At 41.4% G+C, this 16,614-nt stretch overlaps 3 protein-coding genes across 3 annotated transcripts; 2 read left to right on the forward strand and 1 right to left on the reverse strand.

Annotated features, from left to right (window-relative positions):
• The first annotated feature begins 658 nt into the window (after positions 1–658).
• On the forward strand, positions 659–3,624 carry LOC109156566 (PTI1-like tyrosine-protein kinase At3g15890). The gene is made up of 4 exons (XM_019304417.1): positions 659–1,165; positions 1,593–1,740; positions 2,253–2,515; positions 2,600–3,624. The coding sequence occupies exons 1-4, from the start codon at positions 1,122–1,124 to the stop codon at positions 3,231–3,233; spliced, it is 1,089 nt and encodes a 362-aa protein (XP_019159962.1). The 5' UTR covers positions 659–1,121; the 3' UTR covers positions 3,234–3,624.
• A 42-nt stretch (positions 3,625–3,666) lies between these two features.
• On the reverse strand, positions 3,667–5,517 carry LOC109156565 (protein TOO MANY MOUTHS). The gene has a single exon (XM_019304416.1). The coding sequence runs from the start codon at positions 5,221–5,223 to the stop codon at positions 3,763–3,765; it is 1,461 nt and encodes a 486-aa protein (XP_019159961.1). The 5' UTR covers positions 5,224–5,517; the 3' UTR covers positions 3,667–3,762.
• An 8,754-nt stretch (positions 5,518–14,271) lies between these two features.
• Positions 14,272–15,510, forward strand: LOC109156512. Its single transcript, XM_019304365.1, has 2 exons — positions 14,272–14,586; positions 14,761–15,510. The coding sequence occupies exons 1-2, from the start codon at positions 14,272–14,274 to the stop codon at positions 15,508–15,510; spliced, it is 1,065 nt and encodes a 354-aa protein (XP_019159910.1).
• The last annotated feature ends 1,104 nt before the right edge of the window (positions 15,511–16,614 follow it).

Genomic DNA, 16,614 nt, shown 5'->3' on the forward strand with positions numbered 1-16,614 from the left:
TTTATTGACAATTATAATCAATCTTGTCTATATTATCTTGCATTTGTAAACTTAGAATTGCCTATTTAAATACGCAAATTTAATATTCAATTATCTATGCATGGACAATTCCAATATAATCTTGCCTTGATATACTTTAAAATACTTATTTAAAAAAACACATTGGGGATTATCACAATCGCGCAATGCGCGTAAAAAATTAATATCTTAAATAAGTGTGTCAATAGTAGTGCAAGACAAATCATTCTATGGATCAGGGTCCACTTTACAAGATGGACCTAGGTTTAAAATACACAATTTACAGATCATAATTTTATGAAAAGGTAAATTGTAAATATTTGTATGTAAATTGTGAACATCTATTATGCAAATTGTGTATTTTAAATTCAAGTCCATGCAAATGGACCCTGGTCCATAGTATAAGAATTGATAATGCAATTGTAACGTACCATTGTCCTAACCACTCTAATTGATCTTGGCAAATTATTGAGTGGGCCATGGTTTACATAGTGTTATGTGGACCACAATAAAATGAACATTTTTAATATACTAAATGTACATATTTTATCATCCGTCCAACCCCGCTTGGCAGGCATCAAAAAGATATCTCGAGAAGCTTCATAATTTGGATTTTCCTTTTATCTCATTGATCAGAACATGTTTTGCAGGGAGAATTACAATTATTTTTTAATCATTCCTCTTTTTCTCTCCTATCAACCTTGAAGTTGGGAAAAAGGACAGACAAAAAAATACAAAAAACAAACAAACATGAGGACTTGGATGGAGTGCAAGGAAAGAAAAGAAAGAAGAGGCAGTATAGAAATTTGAATCTTTCTCCTTATCAGGAAAGACCCAAACCTTTTTTATTCTTTCCCTCTCAGTAACGTCCGGAAAAGGAACTCATTCAACAACTGGGGCTGCCGCTTTCGTTTCTCTGACTAGTTGGTGGGGAGAGAAAGAAATTAAAGATCGAACCTTTAAAGCAGACTAAAGTTCATGGCTTGATTTATCGTGCTGTTTTGAGGCTTATAGGTGAAGCTGGGTTCTGATCACTGCTCTTTTATTTACTTAAAAAACCCAATCTTTAATCTGTCTACAGAAAGAGAAAGTTGGGGGTTTTGATGGGTTTGTGCTCAAGTTTTTGCTTCCTTAAGGATCCTGATAGGTATGTGCTGCCAATTTTTCAATTTATGCATCCTTCCTGTTCCATCATTTTGGGCTCAATTGATCCTGAGTGTCAGATTTTTTGAGGGTTTTTGTTTGTTGATTTTTGTTGAAATTCAGAAAGCCCACTCTTCCTTTTACTGAAAATGCACCATTCCTGTTTGGCTGCTTAGATGTTCTAGCAAAGACAGCATTTTGGGCTACCTAATTCTTATTTGCTGAGTTGGTTTCAATGTGTTCAGTTTGTGGAAGTGCCAATGTCTGTTCATAAATTTGATGAAAGAAAGCTGTTACTGATAATCAACTGGAGAGTTTTCACAATAAAGAAACTTGAGTATCACTGTTTCACACTACAGATATCAGAGGAGGGAATGAATGCCAATTAACAATACAAGGGGTCCTGTTTATTAATCTTTGGAATGTTGCAGGAAGGAGAAATTGAAGAAGCAGTCGATATGGAGGGTTTTTTCTCTGAAGGAGTTGCACGCGGCTACAAACAATTTTAACTATGATAACAAGCTTGAAGAGGATGGGTTTGGGAGTGTTTATTGGGGTCAGCTCTGGGATGGATCACAAGTAATTATGGACAACTTCTCCCATTGTTTTTGCTTTTGAAAGTGTTCTGTTATGCTTTATAGTATTTGTTGTCTGAATCTGATCTTATTTGCATTATAAGTTGAACCAAAGCCAGAGAAATGATTGTCATATCACTTATTAAAGCACTTCCAGCTTCATTAATCATCATGGCTCAAAGGTAATTAGGGAATTATTTGGTCTAAGATTTCTGTTAGATTGCTTAACTTGAAACTCACTCAAAGAATATGCTTGTGGAGTTCTGTCTGACTCTATATTTTCATCATAATTGTCACAGAAAGGGATGAGTGTACTCTATTCTTATACTAGATTTGGTTCTGCCTTCTTCATAGTAAATTTAATTTAGTGTTTATCTGCAAAATCTTTGGTAGTTTTTAATCATTGCTTCACAGCAACATTGTCTACCTGTTTTCTTTCTGTTAGTGCTTTTTAACTCTGATACCAAGAAATGGATTTAGGAGGTAGCGCTCTTTCTCATGATGATATTTATCCAGATTGCAGTGAAAAGGCTAAAGGAGTGGAGCAACACAGCAGAGGTGGAATTTGCTGCTGAAGTTGAAATACTGGCTCGAGCACGCCACAAAAATCTTCTGGCTTTGCGTGGCTATTGTTCTGAGGGGCAAGAACATGTGCTTGTTTATGATTATGTGCCAAACTTTAGCTTGCTGTCTCATCTTCATGGGCAGTATTCAGCTGACACCCTTCTTGATTGGAAGAAGCGGATAAGCATTGCTGTTGGGTCTGCTGAGGGAATCGCGTAAGTTTCAAAGCACCATTCCACCATTTTTTGTTTTGGTATGTTAAGTCCTTGCTAATAGAAAACACTTATTATGAACTACAGCTATCTACATCACGATGCAACCCCACATATTATACATGGAGACATCAAAGCAGGCAATGTGTTACTAGATTCTAACTTCCAAGCTCAACTTGCTGGTTTTGGGATTGCAAACTTCTTCCCTGATGATGCAACACGTGTGACCACCAGATCGAAGGGCACGCTTGGTTATCTTGCACCGGAATATGTAATGTTAGGAAAAGAATCAAAGAGTTGTGATGTTTACAGCTTTGGGATTCTTTTGCTAGAGCTTGCTAGTGGCAAGAAGCCAATAAAAAAGGTGAGTGCAAGTAAGAATTGGACAATCACAGATTGGGCACTACCATTGGCATGTGAGGGTAAATTCAGTGAACTTGCAGATCCAACACTTAATGGAAACTATGTGGAAGAAGAGCTAAAAAGAATTGTGTATGTAGCTCTCATATGTGCTCAGAATCAACCTGAGAAGAGACCAACGATGCTCGAGGTCGTTGAACTCCTCAAAGGAGAATCAAAAGAGAAGCTTGCTGCTCTAGAGAATAATGAAATGTTTAAAAATCTCAAAGCTGCAACCCATAAAGATGGATGTGCACATGAAGACAGCCAAGAGTTTATCTCAGAGAAACAAGTATTGGAGCCTGAAATTGGCTCTGCATAAATTAAACTTGGTATATTTTGATACATAAATTAAACTTGGTATAGGAATGCTTCTTAGTCTTTTACTAGAAGACATTGACATTGACATTGAAGTGGAACTGAAATGATCATTTGAGTTTGTTGTGTTATCTTTTGGATGACAAGGGAATCCTGCAGTCACTACCTGATGGATAAACCTTGCCTTGTGACCCTAGCCGGGAAAAGGATCACAAGTAGGTAAACCAGCCTAGGTTGTCCATAGTTTACAGGCTCAAACCAAGAAGGCTATAGGCCGCTTTTACTGGGAACCTTGTAATTACCAAGCCAACAATATGACAAACTTGGCTCGGTTGCCCCCATATATTGTGTTATCTTTGTTGAATACAATTGATTGATTAGGCTGCATAGCCCAATGTGTCTTCAGCTGTATATGATATAACTCTACATTTAGGCAGTGAATAAGAACTCAGATTCTATTTAATATTCGTTCTACTATGGTTTACAAAGGCTCTTAACTATCTACAGAAATGAAATCAGTGTTTTACTTTCAATTAAAGGAAGTATACAGCTAGGAGAAGACAGCTAAGAGGTGATAATTCCTTTACTGTTCCACCTGATTTCACACTTGATCTCAACATGCTTTCATCCACTGCAGAAATATGTTCCACTGTTCTTGTTGGTTCAGTGGCTTGGCTCCCACAATGGCTGATGCCCGAATCCGAGATGGCCTCGAGATCATCCCCAAGCCCAGTTTTGGCATCATAGCAGAGGCCTGAGTTGTTGGAAAGCTTCAACTTTCTTCTCATCCTCCAAACCATTTCTCTCTTGAATGGCACAGCTCCTGTGAGTTGATTACTGTCCAGTCTTAGCTCACTCAGGCTATCTAGCTCCCCGAAACTTGCAGGAATCGAACCGTTCAACTGGTTCCCGTCCAGGTGGAGGACCCGGATTTTGGGTAACTTGGCTAGTGATTCTGGGATTGAACCTTGGAGGTTCATGTTCGACAATGCTAAGATCATCAAATCCTTAAAACCATCCAAAAAAATGTGTTCTGGCAGTGTATCCGACAACATGGGATTGCCACTGAGAACCAAAGCCTGCAGAAAATCCAAGTTCTTGAGAGTGGTCGGAATCGGACCCGTGATACTATTGTAGCTCAAGTCCATCAGTATTATGTTGTTGAGGGCATCAATGGAGTCCGGAATCCGGCCGGAGAGACGGTTCCGGCTCAAATCCATCTTCATGAGAGAGTGGCAGTTAATGAGAGCGGTTGGGATTGAACCCACAAGATGGTTTTGGTTAAGGTCAAGAATTTGTAACAGAGGAAAGGTTAGATTGGGGATTGAAGCGGCCAGTTTGTTTCTGCTCAAGTCCAACGACCTCAAACCGTCAATTCTGCTCAGGGAAACCGGTATTGAACCGTTGAGATTGTTTCCATGGAAATCAAGAACCCTGAGACGGGTTAAGTTCCCCAGCTGATTAGGGATGGAGCCGACATGGCCGTTTTCCCTTAGGACAAGTGTCTGGAGAGTCTGGCCGAGCTGGCCGAGAAACGTGGGAATTGGTTGGGGGTTGTCGGTGAAACAGCGGTAGAAGAACAGGGTCCGTAAATGCAGGAGCTTAGTGACGGCGGGGGAAATGAAGGGGCGGGGGGCAGTGTCGCACGTCGGAAACGCCGTGTCGTCCGACAAAGCCCCGAAGGAAAGCGACACAACGTGGTACACATTGGCCTTGTCGGGCATGCATTCAATCCCGTGCCATCGCCCCCGACAAACATCGGGAATCTCAGTCGCCCAATCATTCCCGGTGGCTCTCATAACCTCGTACACCGCCTCTTGCTCGCGCGCGTCCGTGCGTGCATGGTCGTTGTTCAAGGAATATGCAGTCTGCGGAGCGTCCACCAAGCCGGACGGCGCGCCAGAATCCGACACGATCACGGTGAAGCACTGCCCAAAAGGGAGGAATATCAGAGACACCAGAATAAGTGTAGTGGTCGACAAAAAAATGGCCATTTTCGATCAATTCCAACAGTGAGACACTTTTGTTAAGTTGTTACTGAGAGCTGAGATATATATAACAAACATAGGCAATGGGATTTTGCCTTTATGGCGGCCTGAACACTTGAGGTTGGTTGGGTTGGTAGGTGATGAATGAAAAATTCAGAGTGGGTATAGAAATTAAAGTTGGCTAATTATGAACTCACGAGGAATGAGAGAGCATAGAATAAATACTGATTTTTATAGCATTAATGTCACTCACGGGGTTTAACTCTGCTTCAGCATCTTATGTTAGTCACGATTTTTTTTTTTTTTTTTTTTTTGGAGAAGTGTCAAATAGGCTCATGTACTATTGTCAAGTGCTCAATTCCCACCATAAACTAAATTAAAGGCTAATTAACCACACTTACCTACTAAATTTGTTCAATTAACTTTTTTTTTTTTTTTTTTTTTTTTTGCAGGTAATTGATTTTTTTTTGCAGGTTACAAATTCAATTATTAAAAAAAATAATTTCAAAATAATTTAAAAATTATTAAAAAAAAAAATACAGCCACCGGCTGTCCTCGCCGGACAGCCGGTGGCTGTATTTTATTTTTTTATTTATTTTAATAATTAAATAGGTAACCTGTTATTAACTTGTAAAAAAAGCCAATTGAACAAATTTAACTCGTAGATGGACTTATTTGACACTTAATTTAGTTCGTAATGAAAATTGAGCAATTCACAGTAATAGATGGGTCTATTTGACACTTGTGCCTTCTTTTTTTTTAATAATTTCAAACTAAGGTTTTCTCTAATGCATTGATATATAGGCATATAGCTGATCAATACCAGCATTGAGTTATACTTAGAGAGTGTGTTTGGTTTGGGACTTTGCAGTTTACATCTACTATCTATCTACTATCTACTATACTAATAATCTACTATCTACTATATATATACTAATATAAGAGCTCAAGAGAGTTAGGTCTATAATGGGTAGAAAAAATGGCGGTCAAATTTTTTAATCAAATGAATGACTCAGATTGATTAAATTTTAATTTTTTCTTAAGATTTCCTAATTTATCCTTAATGAATATGATTATTCGTTAACTTTTCCGTTAATTTTGTTAGTTCACCGTTAACTTACTCATTGATTTCAATAAGAAAGGTCTTAGGTTCGAACCTCATCCCAATCAAAGTTGACATAATTAGTACTCTATTTTAGTTTTATTAAGTTAAAATAATAATTTAGTAGCTACAACAAAAAATAATGCATATGTATTTCTTTAATTTAGAATTATGTGTCTACAATGTCTTTATTCAAAAAAAATTATTCATTATCAATAAATTAAATAAGAGAAATAATTTCTTTAGTTATATTATCTTTATTTTTCTCTAATATAAAAATTCTTTACATTCAAATTCATCAATTGATTATATTCGCTACATTGTCCCTACAATGTCTTTACTAAAAAAAATTATTCATTATCAATAAATTAATTAAGAGACATAATTTTATTAATTATATTGTCTTTATATTTCTCCAAGTAAAAATTCTTTACATCAAATTTCAAATTCATCGATTGATCATATTCACTACATTGTCTATTATTTTTTTTTTTGTGCACTATTTTTTAATTAAATATCAAAGTTATAATACAAAGTAATGTTGTATATTTGTTCACCAAGTATTTTATTAATACCATGAAAAAAATTAATATATATATATATATATATATATATATATATATATAATTAATAAAGCCAATCATATTAACTACTTGAGGGATTTATTGACAAAGAGAATATTCAAATCACACAACAAATTGAAGTGTGAACTAACTCGCAATGTCCTTGTTTGATAATCAGTAGTTAGCGAATTATATCAACGGTTGGTAAAAAGATATTTGAAAAAATTAACTGCTTAGATTAACATGTAAAATGATCTAAGGGTATACAAATATTTAATAATAATAATAATAATAATAATAATAATAATAATAATAATAATAATAATAATAATAATAATAATAATAATAATTGTTTTAAAAAAATAAAATTAAGCCAATCATATTAACTACTTGGGGGATTTATTGACAAAAAGAGTATTCAAATCACACAACAAATTGGAATGGAAAACTACCTCGCAATGTCCTTGTTTGGCAATCAGCAGTTAGCTCTTCAATTCCCGTATTTGGTTTCAACCATACATATACAATTATTTTATTGACAATTATAATCAATCTTGACTATATTATCTTGCATTTGTAAACTTAGAATTGCCTATTTAAATACGCAAATTTAACATTCAATTATCTATGCATGAACAATTCCAATATAATCTTGTCTTGATATATTTTAAAGTACTTATTTTTTTTTTTTAAAAAAATTGGGCATTATCCCAATCGCGCAATGCGCGTAAAAAACTAGTCCTATTATAAGTTTTGATACTCATGTTTGTTTGCCTACGACTTTTGTTATTCTACTAGTTCTTTTACGCGCTTTGCGCGAATGGAATAATGTCCAATGATTATTTTTAAATAAGTATTTCAAAGTATATCAATGCAATATTATATCGGAGATGTTCATACATTGGTAAATAAATATTGAATTTGTTTATTTAAATCGGTAATTTAAAGTATATAAATGCAATATAATATATGAGAGATTGATTATATTGTCTCTAAAATAAATATTTGCAACTTTGTAATAACGCTAGTCTAAATACTTAGTCTAAAAACGATAGTCTAAATAAATACTACTTTTGGTTTAAATTTTCTAATTCTTCTTAATTCTTAATTGGGTAGCATTGTCATTGTCTTCATCTTCAGTACATGTCCTCTCTTTTTTATTGGTAGTGTGTCATGTGCAATTGGGTTACTGGTGGTAGCATAGATGGATTCATTGTGCAATGAGATTATGATGTAGAAAGCTTTAGATTTGCATTGTTGTGTATATGATAGGATCTTAGTTGTGCTATTAACTCTTTATCTTACAAGCACCTATTGATATTTGGTAGTAGTTGTTTTTTTCCTACATGTTTCATGCATTGTGAGATGTGTGTCGTAGGTTATCATGTGAAAGTATTGAACAAAATATTAATATTTATTATATTTGTATAAAATACTTGGTAAATAAAATATATATAACATATTTTGTATTATAACTTTGATATTTAATTACAAAATAATGTAAAAAGAAGACAATGGACAATGTAGTAAATATAATAAATTAATAAATTTGAAGGTAATAAATCTTTGGATTGTAGAAAATAAAGATAATATAACTAATTAAATTATATCTCTTTTTAAATTTTTTATAATGAATAATTTTTTTTAAAATAAAGGCATTATAGACATCTAATTCTAAATTAATTAAATGAATTTGTATTATTTTTTGTTGTAGCTACTAATTTATTTAATTTAATAAGAGTAATAAAGTGGAGTACATACTTTTCATTAACAATAATGAAATCATTGATTTTTTTTTTAAAAAAAATTTACATTCATTGTTGAGACAAATTGTTTTGAGAGTTTGTCAATGATAATTGTTACAATTCCTGTAAATAGAGGATGATAATAAATAATTCAAAATATATAGTTACAATAGATATTGTTATAATGATATAGTAAAAAGTAACTTACAAATTTCTTTAGAAGTTTTCATGCGTTGATAAAATTCTGATGTGTAAACTTGTTCAATTAGAGCCAATGGGATGTCAACATTGTCAATTCTTTGGAAAATGGTCTTACCGTTTTAGATTCCAGATGTAATTGTATTTATGATCAACAACTTTGTAGTTAGGTCGAGCAGGTCTGACAATGATGTAAGAAAAATTTTGTCCGATAAAAAAAATAATAGTATAATATTTGTAAAGTAAAGTACAATTATACTATTATAAAAATACATACAAAAAATATTAATACCATAACGACCTAAATCATACCAATAATGCAAAAGTATAATTGAAATATTAAGTTTTATTCTGATCTAAATAATCAAAAGAAGATTAATTAAATAAAAAAAAAACTTAACCTAAATTTATTTTTTTTTAAATGCATAAAAATCAAATGATTTTTAAAGTTCTTGATTTATAATCTTTGATGCTTAACTTTGAATATTATATATTTAGTCGGACTAATTATTTGACCAAATTTATGTTAAATTATATATATATATATATATATATATATATATATATATATATATATATATATATATATATATATATATATATATATATATATATATATATATTAATACATTTTAAAATATTCGCAGTATATGTTTAACAACTATGCCAACCCTAATTGGAATGATGTTCGAACCTAAGACCTTTCTTATATCAATTAATGAGTAAGTTAAAAATAATAAATAGTTAACGAAATATTCCGTTACTAAAGTTTATACTAACGGAATTTAGGTTATTTAAGTGAAGAAAATAATATAATAGAGGGTAAATAAGGAAAATCATTAAAAAAAATACTAAAATCAAAATAATATGAACCATTCATTTTAATAAACAATAGGACCGGCATTTTTTTGTTCCAGTTAAGGGCTAACATTATTGGCTCTTATTATAATTGTATATGTGTTGGACCTCCTTGGGCCCGAAAACCCAAAAACCATCACTGGCGCCGTCTGTGGGGATCGAAACTAAGAGTCGCGTGTCCTCCTGAGCGAGGCGAGTTCAAGAAACGACAGGAAGAATCTCGGTCGCAAGAGATTAGAAAAGCTCCTAACATGGCAGGAAGTCAGGAACAGTCAAGCCGACACGATGACAGACTGGGGGCGGACTTAAGAAACCAATTGAATCGGAGAAACGCTCGGAGCCGGGCAAACGAGACAACGCCGTCGCCAACACCACCGATGAATCAACAGCCGCCTTAGGTGCAGCTCACGCCTGAGCAACTACGCGCAATTGGGCGTGCCTGCGCCGAGGCGAGCCGAGGAGTAAGAGAACAGTCCGTCACTCGCAATCAGCAGCCGTCTCATAGGCCCGATGACCGGCAACAGAACCGCCGGGCCGAGAGCCAGCCGGTACAGTCCATTCATTCTCGGTTGGGTCCGAGCGCCGGACGGCAGTCGTCAAGAGAACGACTGGGTCGGAGGGAACCCAGTCGTGCACCGTTAGCTGCTCGCGATCGGCAAACTGCACGCGAAAAGAACCGTACCAGAAGAACGAGGACTGAGGCTCGTCGCATAGAGCAGCCCGTCCGCAACCATGACCAACCGGTCGAGTCCGAGGTCGGTGAGAGCACGGAATCGACAGGAAACCACACCCGGGAGAGGGTCGAAGTGGCAAACTTAGTCCAAGAAGTGCGAAATCTGAAAGAGCAGATGGAGGGAAAAGCAAAATCCCCAGGACGTACGTTATTAACCGCCTCACCCTTCTCGGACGAGGTCATGGCCTTTAAGATACCGGGTGATTTCAAGTTCCCGGAGCAAGCCACGTTCGATGGGACTGGCGACCCTCGAGAGCACTTGCTGAGCTACCAAGCCAAAATGCAGGTCTTGGGAGTTCGAGACCCGGTCATGTGCCGCGCCTTTTTGCCCACCTTAAAAGGCCCAGCACAAAGGTGGCTAGTGGCGCAGCCGCCGGGGTCGATTCGTAGCTTCGAAGAACTAGCGGACCGCTTCAAGAGCCACTATGCCGCTAATATCAAACCACAAAAAGATCTGACACACCTAGGCGACATTCATCAGGACGAAGGCGAGTCCTTAAAAACTTGCCTGGCCCGTTGGCAGAAAGAAATCCAGTCTATAGAGGAGGTCGAGGACCAGACGGCACTCACCTTCTTCATCGAGTCCCTGCAATCTGGTCAGCTATACCGAGATCTGCGGGACAATCGCCCGGCAACCTACGCCGAAGCCATTCATATGGACAACAAGAGGGCCAACACAGAGCAGGCTATGAAACACAAACGACAGCGTGAGGTCGGCGAATCCGTTAATGGAAAGAGAACGCGAGCCGAAACCAAGGAAAGGCGCCCGGACGTAACCCGACGACCCGAAGTCAGGCGGCCATACGACCGGCCCGTCGCACACCCTTACCGGCCGGCTCCTGAACGGCCGGTGCATGAGATACAAGCGGTCGCTCCGCCTCCGCCTCCGCCGATTGATGATCGCGCGACGAACGAAGAGACGGGTAAGACCTCTAAATATTGTCGTTACCATAAATCTTATACCCACAGCACAGAAGAATGCTTTTACCTGAAGAAGATCATGGAGGGTATCATCCAACAAGGAACCCCGCCTCCTAATCAATGGAGGCGGGCGGAGGTCGGCCAATCGAGGGGACGAGGACCCCGCCGCCGCCGCCAAGAGCGGACGGGGCAAGCAGTCGGCATCTGAAGAGGACGAGGCCCAGTGGCGCCAAAAGCCGGTTATCAACATGATAGTCGGCGGGCCGGAAGGTGGAGACTCAGCAAACACTCAAAAGGCCTGGGCTCGACAGCTGTATGTCGGGACAGTGTATGGGCGCGAGGAGAATTCTAAGAAGGCGTGCCGAGAGCCCATCATTTTCACCGATAGAGATTTACCGGCAGGAGAGACGCCGCATCGAGATGCGTTGGTTATAGCCATGGATATCAAGGGGGTAGTCGTTCGCCGAATCCTGGTTGATACCAGGAGCAACGTTAATGTGCTATATCTGGAGACCTTCATTAAAATGGGATTGACCCGAGAACAGCTGAATCCCGTCAAAACTCCACTCGCCGGCTTCACCGGGGACTCGGTGGAGGCAGAAGGATCCATCACCCTACCAGTTGAGCTTGGCAGTTACCCAGACGTACAGAAACTCAGTATGAAATTCATCGTGGTAAATCTGGCCTACTCGCATAACGCTATACTTGGCCGACCGGGTCTAGAGGACCTAGGAGCTCTGATTTCAATCGAGCACCTCTGCCTGAAATTCCGCACGCCTAATGGAATAGGTACGGTGCGCTGCGACCAGAAGGTCGCCCGCGACTGCTACTTGCAAGCCTGCCGAGGAATGGGCAAGCGTGAGATGCAGGTCCACGAGATCACGGAAAGGCCCCCGAAGAAGACAATAATACCTCGCTTTGAGCCGGCTGTTGAATTGGAAGAAGTCGAGATCGATCCTGAGCAACCAGACAGGCGGGTCCGAATTGGAGTCGGTCTCCCTCAGGAGGTAAGAGAAGAAATCATAAAAGTGCTCCGGGAACACTGGCTGGTTTTCGCTGGGGGTCAAGAGGACATGCCCGGTGTCGATCGATCCATTATATCGCACCGACTCGCCGTAGACCCTGAGCATCGACCAGTCGTATAAAAGAAGCGGTACCTGGCCAATGATCGGAGAGAATTCGTAAAAAAGGAGGTAAGCACGCTGTTAGCAGCCAGACATGTCTGAGAGGTTAAATACCCGGAGTGGTTGGCGAATGTGGTTCTTGTACCGAAGCCCCCGGCGTGGCGAATGTGCGTCGACTATACCGACCTTAATAAGGCCTGCCCTAAGGACCCTTTTCCATTACCGCGGATTGACCAATTGGTTGATGAGACCGCCGGGTCAGCCTTGCTGAGCTTCATGGACGCCTTCAGGGGGTACCATCAGATCTTCATGCACTCGGCAGACAAAGAAAAAACCGCGTTTCTAACGCTGGACAGAGTCTACTGCTACCGAGTCATGCCCTTTGGGCTTAAGAATGCCGGGGCTACATATATGCGAATGGTAGCTCGACTATTCCAGCACTTATTGGGAAAATCAATGGCCGCGTACGTCGATGACATGCTCGTCAAGAGCCGAGAGGAGAACAAACACGCGGAAGATCTGGTCGACTGTTTTAAAGTAATGATAAGATATAATCTCGGGTTGAATCCCAAAAAGTGTGCTTTCGCCGTGCAAGGTGGAAAGTTCTTGGGCTATATGGTCACCAAGCGAGGTATTGAGCCTAACTCGGAGAAGGTACAGGCCATTGTCGACATGCAGCCTCCCAACTCCATCAAAGACCTGCAACGATTGACTGGTCGACTGGCCGCCCTTAGCCGCTTCCTGAGCAAAGCGGCGGATAAGACGGTGCCCTTCTTCGAGGCCATGAAGAAGAAGGAGGGATTTGCTTGGACCACCGAGTGTCAGCAGTCGTTTGAAGAGTTGAAACAATATCTCTCAACACCCCCGGTATTGTCTACCCCCCAGGCGGGCCTTATTTTTATACTTAGCAGCCTCCTCTAAGGCGGTAAGTTCGGTGCTAGTCCGAGAAGAAGAGCGCGTTCAGCACCCGGTTTATTACGTAAGCCGCTCCCTGAAGGCCGCCGAGTCATGGTATACCGCCCTGGAAAAGATTGTATACGCGTTGGTGATTACCGTGCGAAAGCTAGCACCATACTTCCAAGCCCACACCGTCCGAGTGTTGACTGACCAACCGCTTGGAAGCGTCCTGCGAAACCCCTCGTCGTCCGGCCGACTGGTGAAATGGGCCGTGGAATTAACCCAGTATGGGATTGAGTACCAGCCCCGACCTTCCATAAAAGGTCAAGCCTTGGCCGACTTCTTGGTCGAATGCACAGTGAGCGAAGAAGAAAAGGAACACGCCACGGAGAACAGTTTAGGCAAATGGTGGGAAATGCATGCGGACGGAGCGTCGAGTAGAAGACACTGCGGGGGTGGAGTTATGCTCATCACTCCGGAGGGATTCCGGCTATACTACGCCTTAAGCTACCTGTTTCCGACATCCAACAACGAGGCCGAATATGAAGCTGTGCTAAATGGTCTTCGACTCGCCCAGGCCTTAGGAGTCGAGCGATTGAGAATCAAGACCGACTCCAGGTTGGTCGTCGGACAGATCTCCGGCACGTGTGAGGCTAGGAACACGCGGATGACTTTATATAAAGAGCGATCGGTCGAGATGTTAAAGAAATTCAGAGCTTACGAAATAGAATACATCTCCCGAGCGGACAACGTGGAAGCCGACATATTGTCTAAGATTGCCTTGGAGGGAGTACCGGATCACCTTGTGAAGATCTGCTAAAAGGAGGAGTTAGAACGACCGAGTATCGAGGAGGCAACAGTAGAAGTCCAACGGGTGACTGGCGAGGAATGGGACCGAGAGAAGAACCCCGAGATGTTCTGGATAGAGGACATCCGGCGATTCAAGGAAACAGGCGAATTGCCGGAAGACCCGGGAGTCGCCGCTAGGATTCGACGAAAAGCCCCCTCTTTCGAAATTATTGATGGGCAATTATACAAGCGGTCGTTCGGAGGTCCTTTATTGAAATGCTTGCTCAGGCCTGAGGCCGAAAAAATAATGGACGAGGCTCATAGAGGCATCTGCGCCGCACACCAGGGCGCCCACACGCTCGCCCGAAAGTTAGTCGTCCAGGGGTATTATTGGCCGGCTATGATGCGAGATTGCATCGAGTGGATATCCAAGTGTGGCGTTTGCTAAGCGTTCGCCAGAAAGGACACTCGGCCGGCTACCTTTTACACGCCGGTCACCACGGCTATCCCATTTGCTAAGTGGGGAATCGACTTGTTGGGGCCGCTACCGACAGCCCCCGGTGGCCTGAAATTTTGTGTCGTAGCTATCGACTATTTCAGCAAGTGGGTTTAGGTTGAACCGTTGGCCACTATCACTGAGTACCAATGCCGACGCTTCCTATGGAAGAGGGTGATTTGCCGCTTCGGCTTGCCCGAGCATATTGTCAGTGATAATGGGCGACAGTTCGACTGCCAAGCGTTTGCTGACTTTTGCCGCCGACATGATATCCGCCATACCAAGGTATCCGTGGCGTACCCGCAGGCCAATGGGCAAGTCGAAAATGTGAATCGGACCCTAGTGGATGGAATCCGAAAGAAATTGGAAGATATCAGAGGAAATTGGGCAGATGAGCATGACCGAGTCCTATGGGCTTATCGCACTACGCAGCGGCGAGCTACCGGAGAGAGCCCATTCTCCCTTGCGTACGGCTTCGAAGCTAAGGTCCCAATTGAAGTGGTCGAGCCCGCTCACCGGGTCCGCACTTATTCCGACACGGAGAATGAAGAAAGTCTTCGGATTGAGAAAAATTTCCTAGAAGAAAGAAGAGAAGCCGCGAGTGCTCGGATGGTCGAATATCAACAAGCGGTAAAAAGATATCGCGATCGGAGGATTCGCCCACGAACTTTCCAGGTCGGCGACCTCGTCTTACGAGACCGGCAAGCGAGCCAGCCCACGGAAGGAGGCAAGTCCGCGGTAAAGTGGGAAGGACCCTATCGCATTGCCGCGGTGGTCCAGGCCGGCACTTACAAGCTTGAAACTCTGGAAGGCAAGCCTGTGGACCGAATCTGGAATGTCATCCACTTGAAGAAATTCTATCAGTAGAAAAGGGTAGGCCATGTATAGGCCCGAGGGTACTGAAAGACTTGAATAAAAGAGTATGAATTACTGTTAACTACCGCCCGGACTCAGCGAGAAAAAGTTGGGAAACAAGGGCCCAGACCCTTAGTCGTTTTCGTGAAAAATCCAAGAGGAGTCGCCTCGACTGAGGGACTCGGCGAGTATATAAAGAAACAATGAGGCACTGACCCTAAAACGTTTCTGAGAAAGAAAAAGCCTAAGGGGTCGCCTCGACTGAGGGACTCGGCGAGAAAAGTTGGGAAACAAGGGCCCAAACCCTTAGTCGTTTCCGTGAAAAAGCCAAGAGGAGTCGCCTCGACTGAGGGACTCGGCGAGTATATAAAGAAACAACGGGGCACTGACCCTAAAACGTTTCTGAGAAAGAAAAAGCCTAAGGGGTCGCCTCGACTGAGGGACTCGGCGAGAAAAGTTGGGAAACAAGGGCCCAGACCCTTAGTCGTTTCCGTGAAAAAGCCAAGAGGAGTCGCCTCGACTGAGGGACTCGGCGAGTATATAAAGAAACAACGAGGCACTGACCCTAAAACGTTTCTGAGAAAGAAAAAGCCTAAGGGGTCGCCTCGACTGAGGGACTCGGCGAGAAAAGTTAGGAAACAAGGGCCCAGACCCTTAGCCGTTTCCATAAAAAAACCAAGAGGAGTCGCCTCGACTAAGGGACTCGGCGAGAAAAGTTAGGAAACAAGGGCCCAGACCCTTAGCCGTTTCCATAAAAAAACCAAGAGGAGTCGCCTCGACTGAGGGACTCAGCGAGAAAAGTTAGGAAACAAGGGCCCAGACCCTTAGCCGTTTCCATAAAAAAGCCAAGAGGAGTCGCCTCGACTGAGGGACTCGGCGAGAAAAGTTAGGAAACAAGGGCCCAGACCCTTAGCCGTTTCCATAAAAAAGCCAAGAGGAGTCGCCTCGACTGAGGGACTCGGCGAGAAAAGTTAGGAAACAAGGGCCCAGACCCTTAGTCGTTTCCATAAAAAAGCCAAGAGGAGGGCCCACTGCCTTAGAAATATTTCTTCGATTTCCAGAACCCCAAAGAAGTTAATCGAGTCCAAGACAACGCAGAAGGAAAGAGAAAAAGGG

The sequence above is a fragment of the Ipomoea nil genome, unplaced genomic scaffold (genome assembly GCF_001879475.1).
Source record: "Ipomoea nil cultivar Tokyo-kokei standard unplaced genomic scaffold, Asagao_1.1 scaffold2735, whole genome shotgun sequence".
Taxonomy (NCBI): domain Eukaryota; kingdom Viridiplantae; phylum Streptophyta; class Magnoliopsida; order Solanales; family Convolvulaceae; genus Ipomoea; species Ipomoea nil.

Coding starts and splice junctions, on each gene's coding strand:
- LOC109156566 (XM_019304417.1), top strand. CDS start 1,122: ATGGGTTTGTGCTCAAGTTTTTGCTTCCTTAAGGATCCTGATAG. Junction 1,166..1,592: donor TTCCTTAAGGATCCTGATAG/GTATGTGCTGCC, acceptor GGAATGTTGCAG/GAAGGAGAAATTGAAGAAGC. Junction 2,516..2,599: donor GGGTCTGCTGAGGGAATCGC/GTAAGTTTCAAA, acceptor TATGAACTACAG/CTATCTACATCACGATGCAA.
- LOC109156565 (XM_019304416.1), bottom strand. CDS start 5,223: ATGGCCATTTTTTTGTCGACCACTACACTTATTCTGGTGTCTCTGATA.
- LOC109156512 (XM_019304365.1), top strand. CDS start 14,272: ATGTTCTGGATAGAGGACATCCGGCGATTCAAGGAAACAGGCGAATTG. Junction 14,587..14,760: donor AGTGGATATCCAAGTGTGGC/GTTTGCTAAGCG, acceptor AAGTGGGTTTAG/GTTGAACCGTTGGCCACTAT.